General features: G+C 40.4%; 1 protein-coding gene across 1 annotated transcript in view; it reads right to left on the reverse strand.

Annotated features, from left to right (window-relative positions):
* Window positions 1-280: 280 nt before the first annotated feature.
* Window positions 281-13,007, reverse strand: part of CPS1 (carbamoyl-phosphate synthase 1) — a 60,170-nt gene continuing 47,443 nt past the window's right edge. The window contains exons 31-38 of the mRNA XM_075284940.1: window positions 11,352-11,441; window positions 4,138-4,308; window positions 3,987-4,061; window positions 2,732-2,830; window positions 1,852-1,911; window positions 1,399-1,508; window positions 1,007-1,136; window positions 281-379 (exon numbers count right to left, since the gene is read on the reverse strand). Of these exons, the coding sequence (XP_075141041.1) occupies window positions 281-379; window positions 1,007-1,136; window positions 1,399-1,508; window positions 1,852-1,911; window positions 2,732-2,830; window positions 3,987-4,061; window positions 4,138-4,308; window positions 11,352-11,441 (834 nt within the window). The remainder of the gene's footprint in view (window positions 380-1,006; window positions 1,137-1,398; window positions 1,509-1,851; window positions 1,912-2,731; window positions 2,831-3,986; window positions 4,062-4,137; window positions 4,309-11,351; window positions 11,442-13,007) is intronic.

Below are 13,007 nucleotides of genomic sequence, written 5' to 3' on the forward strand. Positions count from 1 at the left end.
AAACTATATACCGTATCTTTCATGCTTTTACATTTCATGGTGGCATGGAAAATTTAGAGGTGATGCTAAACTGTAATTCTAAGAAATCTATAAACATACATATCATTATTTTTTACCAGCACAGCTCAGATTTCACTTATTCCAAACCTCAAAGACATGATCAAAGGGACATTTGTCTTTCGGCAAAGTAAACAAGAAGTAAACGCATGGTCAACAAAAGACCTAATTCTCAGATGGTCCTTTTAGAAGTGAGAGCTGCTACAGAATCGGTTTACGATTCTTAGACGGATTTGGCGCCCCCGAATTGTCTATAATGGAAAAGACTCTTAGCATCCAGGTCTCCGGAATATTTCATAGCTTCTGCAAACATTTTGACCACCTGTAAAATATAAGTAAAGCTCACGTCAACAAATTAGAAGGACCCAAAAAGCATAATTTATAGTTAGATAGTCTTGACGGGATTCTGAATGTGTTATTTGGCTGACCTGACCCCATTAATGTGCTGAATGTGAATTGTTAGCTGCGCAGTAACTTATATTGATTAAATGTTCATTTACTGGAGTATTAGAGAGAACATTTTACACGGTCCTCATAATGTGAGAAATGAACGCTTGATGGAGCAAAGTCCAGGAAAGCAAGTGTCCAAATTGAATGTGAACAAGGAGTGGGTGAAATGTACGGCACGATTCTACCTGCTGTTACTTTACTGGCAAAATAGAGTTATGGCATATGCACAAGAAGCAAATTTATATTCATTTTATAAGAGGTGGCAGTAAGAAACCAACATTAGCTGGGAAATCTTATTGTGCCTACCTGGAGATTTCATGTGTTCGGCATCTTGTGTCTAAAATTGCCCCAATATCTTGGGTGAAATTTCCAAATTCCTCTCCCCACACCTATATCCACATACAGTACTATCCGGCACATAGAATTTGCAAAAATTGGTCCCACAATATGTAGCATTCCCTGGATACATGTCTGTACACATACGGTAATTGGAACTGACCTGGAAGTTGGTAAGTAAGGCGACTCCGCTGTCCACTGCAGTCCTCCTTATGATGAAGTTATCTCGCACATACTTTGTGTTGTTGTTTGGCAAGTTAATAACCATATCAATGTTGCCTTCTTTAATCAACCTATAGAAAGAACAATATGATCAGCTACAGAGGGAATCACCATGTCTCTAGTCCAACTATTGCACTTACAACAGGGGTAACATATAGAAAAGTCCAAATTCCCACATGCCCATGTGTATGGAGTCTTAGACTGATACTTGGGTTAGAAAAAGACAATTACAATATACAGTAGTACATAGCGTTTTGAACCAATACATCAAACACTATGGCAAAATATGACCGCTAATACGGAAATTTCATCTAGTGGGAGTCTAGGACGTACTTGCTGATTGAGGGAGAGCCGGATTGTCCCTCCTGGGATGGCCAAGCAACAGCTGTAGCAGGAACATCATTTGCATTGAGCCAGTCCGCAGTGGCCTCAGTAGCATAAAGCTGTAAAAATGGGAAAAAATGATCAAATGCAAAGTTTAGACTATAAGTAAGAGTTACATGTAACTAAAATATTACCTATGTAATTTACATTGTTCTATCTATCTATCTCCTATCTATCTATCATCTATCTATCTCATATATTACATTTTTCTATATAATATCTGTACAACTTCTCCCTGTCTTATCATTTGAATATTTCAATATATAGAACAAGCCTGACGTTATAAATAAAGGAATATACGCTGATAACTCGCAGTACAAGCATTGTCCCCTGGGCTATAAGGTTATACTACTTTAATTAGATACACATTTTCTTAGCTAGTAAAGTATAATCTCTTTGTACCTTGAATCCTTCCTCTTTGAGTTGCTGGGCCGTGCCAAGGAAGTGGGGACGGAATGAATGCTACAATAAGTAAGTAAAATAAGAGAAAGGTGAGATTTTATTCTTCCTTTTACACTTTGAATATGTAGCACATAAATCATATGGAGAATTTGTTGATACAGCAAAGTTAGAGTCAATTATTATATATTATATATTATAAAATACAATTGTACAGTAATTTTCAAGCTTCATTGCTGGACAACATGCACATAATTGTGTTATTAATGGAACAAAATTCATGAATATGACAAAGAAAACTAAACACAATCAAAAGCAGCTAAAGGAATAAGTCAGGTAGGTGCCTTGAAACTTTATTATCTTCTTAAGGAAGTTGCCTCAACAACACAACTCCTTTGCAAATGGAAGTCAGCATGGTGATCAGGGGCCACTATGGGGCATAATACTTTGTACAGGGGCCACTATGGGGCATAATACTGTGTGCAGGGGGCATAATACTGTGTGCAGGGGACACTATGGGGCATAATACTTTGCGCAGGGGCCACTATGGGGCATAATACTGTCTGCAGAGGGAAATATGGAGAATAATACTGTGTGCAGGGGCCACTATGGGGCATAATACTGTGTGCAGGGGCCACTATGGGGCATGATACTTTGCACAGGGACCACTATGGGGCATAATACTGTGTGCAGGGGCCAATATGGGGCATAATACTGTGTGCAGGGGCCACTATGGGGCATGATACTTTGCACATGGACCACTATGGGGCATAATACTGTGTGCAGGAGCCACTATGGGGATAATACTTTGCACAGGCGAAAATGTGGGCACTAGTATATGAGTATGTTACAGAACAATGCTATAAAGTCATGTGTTACTGACCTGGATTCCAATGAGAATTCCCTTTTGGGGCAGTTTGAAACCAGTCGAGATCATGGCCTTTAGGAAGGCAGAGTAGATGTTTTGCCCAAAGCAAGCCACCTGAATAGAGCACAATGGAAAGGGGTTAAGTAAACCAATTGATTATTGCAATGTATTATTAGATATACACTATACAGGTTATATTAGGTTGTGGACACCTTGCAAAGTAAAGTAAAATTATAGGATAATGTATCTAATACAATATATCTGTAATTTCCAATATGAGGTGTCTTCACGCAATTTCCTTACCCTACATTATGAAGACAACACTTCCTATCCTGTGTTTCAGCCTTGTCATTGGTAATTTTGTGGATCTAAATCACTGTCCACACCAATATCTGTATCTTATTTGGTTTGAGAAGCCGACTTGTGTGTATGTGAGACCTGAAGGGGTTTACCTATGAACAACACTTATCACATATCTTGTGGAAAGTGATAAGTGTCTCGTGCTGAAGGTCCAGACGTTACCTTGAATGGAGCAGTCAAGGATGGCCAATGCAACAGTCAACTGTGCACATTGCTATGACATTCAAAGAATGACCTCAGAGGTTAAGAGCCATACTCAGGTATCTTTGTCAGTCTCATATAATGGAAAGGGGTAGCAATGGCCATTCCTGACTGGGGGGACACAGGACCCTTATTCTTGTAATTGCTGGGTTTCAAGTGGTTGGGACCCAACAATCCTGTGGATTCATTAATGAGGATGGTGATTTGGATCCGCACCATTCCTATAAGTGGAACCATAGACAGGAAGCATTGTGAATGAGACACAAACAGATGGATGCCTTGGACTGGAAACAAAATGAAAAAAGTTTCAAAAAATATTTTTTTTTGTACGAGGGTCCACGAGGGTTATTGTTCTTTCTCTATACAGTGCAGTGATTCCTCTACATCCTATGTTGGGATCAGACATTTTTGGTTGCACTTTCTTTGATCTTCATCTGTGTTTAAAGATATTTCCTAGGATTATAGGTGACGGAACGGCAGTGCTTTTCTGTTCTTGTTTGTTCATATTCAGTTTGTGTCTTGAACGTTCATGTTTCTGAATTTCTCCATTGTAGAAAAATCAGACCAAACGAAAGCTCAAATACAGCGTCACGGTCTCTCGCTATTGCTTTTACTAAGTGTATATGTTTTAATTCAAAATTTTAGGGAGAAGATCATTCAATTACAACCTTCAAAGATTTACTGTGGATACATTTTAGGTTAAATTTACCTCCCCAGTGGATGCCATCTCACAACGCAGAACTGGATCAGCTCCCCTCAAACGTGGCCAGGAGAACATTGGTGCCTGTTTAGAGATTGCGATTATTACAATGACCATACAACGGGATTGTCTTCGACATGTATCCCTTTTAGACGCTCACCTTGATGCCAACATAATCTGCAGGAACGATGGGGCTCTCTAATGTTGGGAGAGGGTTCTCATCAATTTTCTCTCCAATCATGACTTTGGTGGCCACATCGATGAAGTCAACTCCCAAAGTCTTGGAAACAAATGGGAAGGAGCGGGAGGCTCTCAGGTTGCATTCAATGACCTAATGGCAAAGAGATCCTTCAAATTAACTCACAGCACATAGAATTATCCTGTATAGAATTTTATCAAGTTACTAATAATGGTTTAGACCAGGGGTAGGGAACCTTCGGCTCTCCAGCTGCTGTGAAACTACAACTCCCAGCATGCTCCATTCACTTCCATGGGAGTTCCCAGAACAGCAGAGCCAGTATGCATGCTGGGAGTTGTAGTTTTGCAACAGCTGGAGAGCCGTACATTCCCTACCCCTGGTTTAGATTGTATGAGGAAAAGTTGTCTGATATATGACCTTTTTTTAGCATCCTTTTGGTTGGTCAACATGTTCTGAGTATAATAATTCTACCAACTGTTCTGCAAAAAAGTGATGACTTGAGATCAATAGACAACAACCTTCATAGCTGTCATCAACAATAACCAACCAATCTTCTACAAAATGATACTTGTGCTTCATAGAACCTATCACAACCATTTGAGCCTGTAATTTCAGCGCATAAACCTCTCTGTGTAGTAATTGTATTTCCAAAAATAAAATAAAGTAGTCATTTTCTATCCATTTCAGACCACTAATGGAACCCACTAACAATGTTGAAATTGAACCTTCTTTATAACATTTTTGAGACTTTTTGGAAACACAGGCTTTACTTTGCTACATTGTATGTTCCAGATCAGATCGGTTTAGCGACTATTCATGGTGGTCTGTTGATGCAGTAAATACTTAACACGTACTTCCAATTATAAAACAACTTTTCAGAAATAAATAGTACTGGTAAATATAAGAAAAACTTTCTAATATATCTTATTAAAGAAATACGTTTCTTCCTCCGCTTAATAGGATGTTTTCCACTTCCTTCATTCACTCCAACTCTTATCACTAATAGCACCCATACCAGTCTCACATACAGAAGTCTATGGAGAGGTGAGGAGGAGGAGCTGCTGCTAGCTTGGCTAATTGATTTATTGCCTCAGAGCAATCATTTGCATGATAAAGTTGTGTCAAAAGAGTTCCCTCCTCATTCCCTGTCCATAGACTTCTATGAAAGAAGTAAATTATAAGATATATTATAAAGTTTCTTATATTCACTTGCAATATTCTTTTATGTTTATTTCATAAATTGACCCCCTTCCTTACTGGTCTTTGTATCCTTGCTTCTAATGATGTTTCGATACAGACATGTGAATGCTACAGCCAGTGATTGACTTTACCAATCACATGTCTATGCCCCAATTCCTCCCATTCCTCTTACTGTGGTCATTCAATGGGTTTGAATGGAGGCAGGAATAGCTAAACATTGTATTTTGCTGTTTTCGTTCAGCCATGTAAACACTCAATGGAGTAATATGAATAAAGACAATAACATGATCATAAACAATACGGTAGCTCAGTGGTTAGCACTGCAGCCTTGCAACGCTGGAGTCCTGGGTTCGAATCCTGCCAGGAACATCTGCAAGGAGTTTGTATGGCACTTTGATTTATAGATTATGATTATCTGTTATCTCTAGGTGAATGCTACTGTGCCATCACATCTTTGGTTTTAGTCAATGCTATTTAAGGTCTAGGACTATATTGCGCTCTTAGATCTTCATGCACCGTACCATTATACCACACTTGTGAAGCCTTATCTTTAAAGCTCAGTCATTTTATTGCAGATTTCTATTGCATACTAATTTGCTAACCGAATGTTGTTATCATTACCTGCTGCCATGTTACAGGTACAGTGAAGATACAATACCATCACTGTTTGTACAAGCCATCAAGGTAACACTACACTAGACATACCTCATTAATCCCCTCTGACTCTTTGGTTCAACCAATTTTACATAGCACAAAGACTACTCTCCTGAATGAGTGTTGATGCTGCTGTAATACACTGTCTACCGATAAGTATTTGGACACCCATGCAAATGAAGATATCTGCAGTCGTGATGTAAGTCACGCCTTCCGCCGTTAAATAGGAAACAGCATTGGCATTAGTCGTATGCAAGATGTCACAAAGTGCAGAGTTGTCTGATTTCGAGAAATGGGTAATTGTGTTGTACCACAGAAATGGATGATCCTTAAGGAACATAGCAAGTGAACTGAATTACCCAAAATCGACAGTGGCCTATGTGATTACGAAGTGGAAGGTGAACGGTGATGGTCAGAACGTGCCCAGAGTCAGCAGACCCCGAAACTGGGAGATAGAGACCGACGAGTGCTGGCCAGAGAAACCGCACCCAACCGATGGCTCACATACACCAGGAGTGTCACCAGGCGTCCGGGAGTATTGTGCCGATAAATACCATCCGTAAGGAAGCATCTGATGGGTTCTACCAACTATTGAGCATGAATAGTATAAGTCTCCACACACCTGAAAAGGTGGTCTCTCCCTAAGGATAGACGTTATCCCCACAATCTGGTCTTTCAGCCTCTCACTTAAACCAAATCAATTCTCTCTAGGCTGCGCTGATGAAGTCCAAAGAGACAGAAACGGTGCCGTCCGTAGCTGAGAAATTGATTTGGTTATAACCTCACATCATGCAGTGAAGGCTTCTGGGAAGTCGGGCATGTTGTTCAGCTTGCTTGCTATAGAGGGCAGCATAACAGAGGCACTGTCTCCCTGTTTACATCTTGGGAGGCAGATTTGCATATTCTTCCCATACTTATTGGTAGACAGTGTAACAGGATCTTGCTTATATTAACTAATGAAGTTGACAGCGGCTGGGAGAAAGTAAAGTGCTGCAGATATTCAGGTCTCTTCCCATATAGTAATAATGAGTAGTATGTTAATCTATTGCATTCATAGGTTAATTGTTAATTAAGCAGGTGAGTTCACACAATGCATATACTAAAAGGCGTTTAGGTGGATTATTGCAGATCTACTGCTGAGGGTTCATTCTCTTTGCAGCAACACAACAGGGAAAATAGGCAGTTCAATAGCGTCTGATCACAGTGTCTCCAGCAGCGAGAATTAGCCTGTAAATACGGTGTAAAGTGTAACGTGTATGTATGTGCGCGACTGTATATACGTACACATGTTTTAAATACACTGTCACTTTAAACAAAACCTATTCCAGAAAACAAACAAGCACCTATAGGATTCTGATCTGTATCTAACACCAACGCACATAGTGACAGGTGACACGTTCCCTTTGTGACAGCACCCTGGTATTACTGTATTATACAGTCTGATAGGGGCTCTTTTCTTATCAATGCCTTGTCAAGTTCCTCACAGAATGGTGATTGACAGATCAATAGTGTAGTGACGGAGAGCAGAGAAGCTGGTATTATGCAGGCAGCCCACATACAGCTGTCTGCAGACACAGGAGGAGGAAGCAACATGGAACTCGATTGCTTTGTAAATTGAGATTATCCCAAAAGGCTTCCAGAACTCACTAGTGGATGTTTTAGAACCTGAATATTACTTGGCGATCTAGCCTTATTAGATGAATATGGCAATTGCAAAACGAGTATTGTAATCATTCTTAATAAATGATGTCTGACTAACTGTGAAGATCGGTCCAGGAACTATCAGTCTATGCATTTATTGAATCTTCCCAGAAGGTAGCTGGGAAATAAAGTTTTCTCACCAGCCAAGATTTGATTGGCAGCCATTTTCTTTCCACAGCTGCAATAAAAATTCCTCCTATAATCAAATCTTTCTCTATGAATATACAGTACTGCCGAAAAGTATTTGCCCCCGTACAGAAAAACCTGACTATTTGTTAACTTCTCTCTGATCTTTGAAAAAATATCAGAAAAAAATAGAATAGGAGTTAACTAGGGTTGAGCCGATCTTGAGATTTCAGGATCGATTTTAAAATCCATCCAATTTGCTCGATCGCCGATCGGGATACGATCTTTCCCGATCGCTCAACACTAGAGTTAACGTAAAGAATAGATGACAAATTATTACCCAAAATAAAGTGGACAAATTTAGTGATTGTCCAATTGAATCTCATTGGTGACTACAAAAATCCAAAACTATTAGAGATGAGCGAACAGTAAAATGTTCGAGGTTCGATATTCGTTTCGAGTAGCCCCTCAATATTCGACTACTCGAATCGAATATTGAACCCTATTATAGTCTATGGGGGGAAAATGCTCGTTTCAGGGGTAGGCAACATTCGATCAAATTATACGTACCAAGTCCACGAGTGAGGGTCGAGCTGGATCCTCCGAGAAGTCTTCTCCGTGCAGCGTCCCCGCGGCATCTTCCGGCTCTGAATTCACTCTGCCAGGCATCGGGCCTGGGCAGAGCCGACAGCGCATGCCCGCACTACAAGCAGACATGCGCAGTCGGCTCTGCCCAGGCCCGATGCCTGGCAGAGTGAATTCAGAGCCGGAAGACGCTGCGGGGAAGCTGCACGGAGAAGACTTCTAAAGGTAGGAGAAGAACCAGTGTTGATTGGCTGACTGTATAGCATTCGGCCAATCAATGCTGGTTCTGCATCGAACTTTTCCATGCGAATAGCGAGTGGTACTCGATTGAGTACGAGTATTTCGAATACCGTAGTATTCGATTGAATACCTACTCAATCGAATACTACTCGCTCATCTCTACAAACTATCACTGCCTATTTTTAATGTGGAAGGACCGCTCTTATGTTGTGTTTTCAGTGGCATTTTTCATGTGATATGTAGCAGACAAGCTGTTACATTCAAGGTACATTTTATATACCTTTGTAGTGACATGTATATGCAGTATTTTGTTCTAATATAATCATTTTTGTAATTGCTCTTTATATAATATTTTGCACTGTGTGACTTTCGCAGCTTGCATGTATTACAATACAAAGAAAGCTGCAGGATGCCTCCAAGATAATCCATTGATTTTCAATCACTCCTGTGTTTTCAAAGCTTAATCAAAGCTTAGATTTGTTCATAATTTAGTCTAAATGAGAACACAATAGGAGTTGGAGATCGAACCACCAGAGAAGTTGTGTGTATAGAATTCTTCAGCTTGCAATGTATTGTAAAACGGTGATCACATTGTATTAGAAAGATGGCCAGATATAGGAGTTTCACAGAATGATTTGTTCCTATAAAAGCAGCATACTGACCTCTCGTTCACATCTGTGTTTGGTAACCCATTCGGGTAATCCATATGGGGACTGGAATGGACTACCTAACGCATTGCCAAGCGGTGTGCAGTAAAAGCATACGGACCCCAGAGACTATAATGGGGTCCATGTGCTCTCCGCGTGGTGTCTGTACGGAACATGCAGACAAAAAAATACTTTGTGATCTACTTTCATGTCCACATGATACGTGCACAGAAAGAACACGGACCTCATTATAGTCTTTGGGGTCCAAGTGCTTTCACTGCCTAAGGCTATGGCCCCATGTAGTAAGCCACAGCAACAAAAAAAACACAGCATAATGCATCACGTTTTTTTCCGCATCATTTTTCTTTGCGATTTCACAGTGTTTTCGTCTGCTGACTTCCTGCCCCTATGATACCTATATGGAGATATAATTGACATGCTTTTCCACTGCAATTTTTTATTTAAGTATAGATGGGATTAGTTAGAATCCCATCCGCTTTACAGGTAATGTAAAACATAACATTTTTTGCCGCAGCATTTCCGCCACAGCCAAAATGCTGAGTTTTAGCAATGTGGGGCACCAACCTAAAAGTGGATGAAACTGTCAGTTTTTAACATCCATTTTTCCATCAGTGTGTTCCTTATTTTTCATCAGTTTTCTGACAATATGTTAATTTTTAATGTCTATTTTGCATCAGTTTATCATTAACAATTAAAAAAATTCTGACCTTCATTAGTCTACATTTTTTTTTACTCCCGCCACTCATTTATTTTTAATAACGTCAAACTGATGCAAATCCGATTTGACAGACATTAAAAACTGACCCATTGACTTCTATTGGTCCATCCATCCGTGAAAACTAACAAAAATAGAACATGTTCTGTTTCTTAATGGTCCGATAAAATGGTCCGTTAAAATAGCAGACATGTCTATGTCCCCATTGACTCACATTGTCCCTAAAACGGACGCGTGAAAGACGTTACCTGTAGAGATGAACGAGCAGTACTCGAACGAGTAGGTATTCGATCGAATACTACGGTACCACTACTACAATAGTACCACTCACTATTTGAATGTAAAAGTTCGATGCAGAACCAGCATTGATTGGCCGAATGCTATACAGTCAGCCAATCAACGCTGGTTCTTCTCCTACCTTTAGAAGTCTTCTCCGTGTAGCGTCCCCGCGGTGTCTTCCACCTCTGAATTCACTCTGCCAGGCATCGGGCCTAGGCAGAGCCGACTGCGCATGTTCGCTTGTAGTGCGGGCATGCGCAGTCGACTCTGCCCAGGCCCGATGCCTGGCAGAGTGAATTCAGAGCCGGAAGATGCCGCGGGGACGCTGCATGGAGAAGACTTCTCGGAGGATCCAGCCCGACCCTCACTCGTGGACTTGGTAAGTATAATTTGATCGAACGTTGCCTACCCCTGAAATGAGCATTTTCCCCCCATAGACTATAATAGGGTTCGATATTCGATTCGAGTAGTCGAATATTGAGGGGCTACTCGAAACGAATATCGAACCTCGGACATTTTACTGTTCGCTCATCTCTAGTTACCTGTTTTTCACATTCATGTGCATGAGGTCTTTCTTTAATTTTTTTCTTTAAATTTGCATTCCGCGTGTGAACATCCTTCGTGGCTAGCCATGACGGGATGCGGTGCAGTGCATCGGCATCCCGTTGCGGCATTTCGCTCCAGATTAGGCCTGAAGAATGAGCCTAATCGGGAGGGCAGTCGCCGCGGCTGAGTGAGCAGTAAGATGGGGTAGCTCGTTTCTTTTTTCCGCTACTAGCTAGTGGAAAAAAGAAGTGAGCAGCTTCCATTGAAGTCAATGTGAGCTGTTTGAGGCAGATTCCACGTCAAAATCCGCTGCCAAAAAACTCAGTGTGAACTGACCCTTATTAAAATCAGCAAAGGTGTAGGTTAGCCTTTAAATTTGGCTGAAAGTACAAACCCATTGTAATGTATATTGCTTTAAATCCCCCTCCATTGTGTCACTATATATGATTTCACGTACTTACCAGAACATCATTTCCTCTGACAAGGAACTGCACATTGAAGGGTCCAGAAATGGCAAAAGCATTTGCAATTTTCTTGGTAGCAATTTTCACCTGCAAATTACAAAAAAAAAGATATAAATGTTCAAGTATCGTGTTCCAGTACTGTTTGGAGAGAGAGACAATTTTGATGTAATTGTAATACATAGCTCTACCTATGCCCTATATAGAGAGATAATACATTTTAACCCCTTAAGGACACAGTCAGTTTTTACATTGTCGCAGTTTGCAATGTTCACCGTACAGCATAAATTGTTACTTTTATTTGTCACATCAGTACAATGACAGCCGTGCTTAATTTATAGACTATTTTTATGTTTTTCTAAAATTGGAAAGTATTTTTTTTCTTTTTTTTTTTTTTTATAACATAATTTGATTTTGTATCACCATCTTCCAAAAGCCATAACTATTGTATTTTCCATTAATGTTGCTAATTGAGAACTTTCTTTTTGTGGTGCCTTTTAGTGATACCATTCTGAGATGTATATAACAGTTTAATCACTTTATATTCCATTTTTGGGGGTCAGCAAAGTGGCCAAACACCTGATAATGCCCCCCAAAACATCCACATTTGCAAGGGTTTTAACCATTTGAGGCCGGGGCCCCATTGGATAGAAACACGGTGATTTGCCCATGGTGGAAATGTGGTAGCAAAAATTGCGGTGCTTTACAGTAAGGGCAAAGTGGATGGGATTCTAACGAATCCCATGCCCACTTTGCGGTAAAAATCACAGTGCTGACATGCCACGATTTCCAAAACCGGCGCAGTTTTGGAAATCGCAGCATGTCAGTTATACCTACAGAAATGCCAGCGGTTTCCCCATAGGTATAATTGTAACAGAAAGTCCGCAGAGGAAAACTCTGTAAACTTTCTGTCAAAAGCGCTGTGGGAAGAACCACGTTTTTTCCCACAGTGCTTTTTTGCTGCAGGGCGTCCCGCGGGGCCTTAGCTTTGTAGCCTGGTTCCCAAGATTTCCCCAGCAGAATTGGGAATGTTGGCATATATAAATAAAATGATGACTGTCATCTACTTATCTTGTGTTGAATTATTGTTTCTAGTTCCTCCCAGATGGCACTCAAACTAGTGAAAAATCTGTTGACAACTTAGCAAAAAATATAGTATACCGCAATGCACTCAGTTGTACTTGGGGGATAGTTTCCTATACCAGATTACTGTGTCGTTGTCATCTGTAAATACTTAGAATGATCAATCATTAGGGTTGAGCCGATTTTGAGATTTCAGGATCGATTTTAAAATCCGATTATCCAGCAGATCCCGATATTTGCTCGATCGCCAATCGGGATCCAATCTTTCCCGATCCCGATCACTCAATCCTAGTCAATGCTTCTCTATGGGAAAAGTCACTTTAAAGGTTGAGCTGATCTTGAGATTTCAAAATCTGATTTCCGATCATTTTCCAGCTGACCTCGATCGTGAAATTTGCTCGATTGCCGATCGGGATCCGATCTTTTCGAATCCCGATCGCTCAACCCTATGAATCATCAATGCAAGCTTTGTATAGATGATGAACTAGCAGGATTGGGGACCAAAGCTCAGGAGTCTGCATAATGGTGAATGTAGATGTACAGTATATTAATAAAATTGAGATTTTTTTTTTT

Source organism: Leptodactylus fuscus, chromosome 8 (genome assembly GCF_031893055.1).
Source record: "Leptodactylus fuscus isolate aLepFus1 chromosome 8, aLepFus1.hap2, whole genome shotgun sequence".
Lineage (NCBI taxonomy): Eukaryota > Metazoa > Chordata > Amphibia > Anura > Leptodactylidae > Leptodactylus > Leptodactylus fuscus.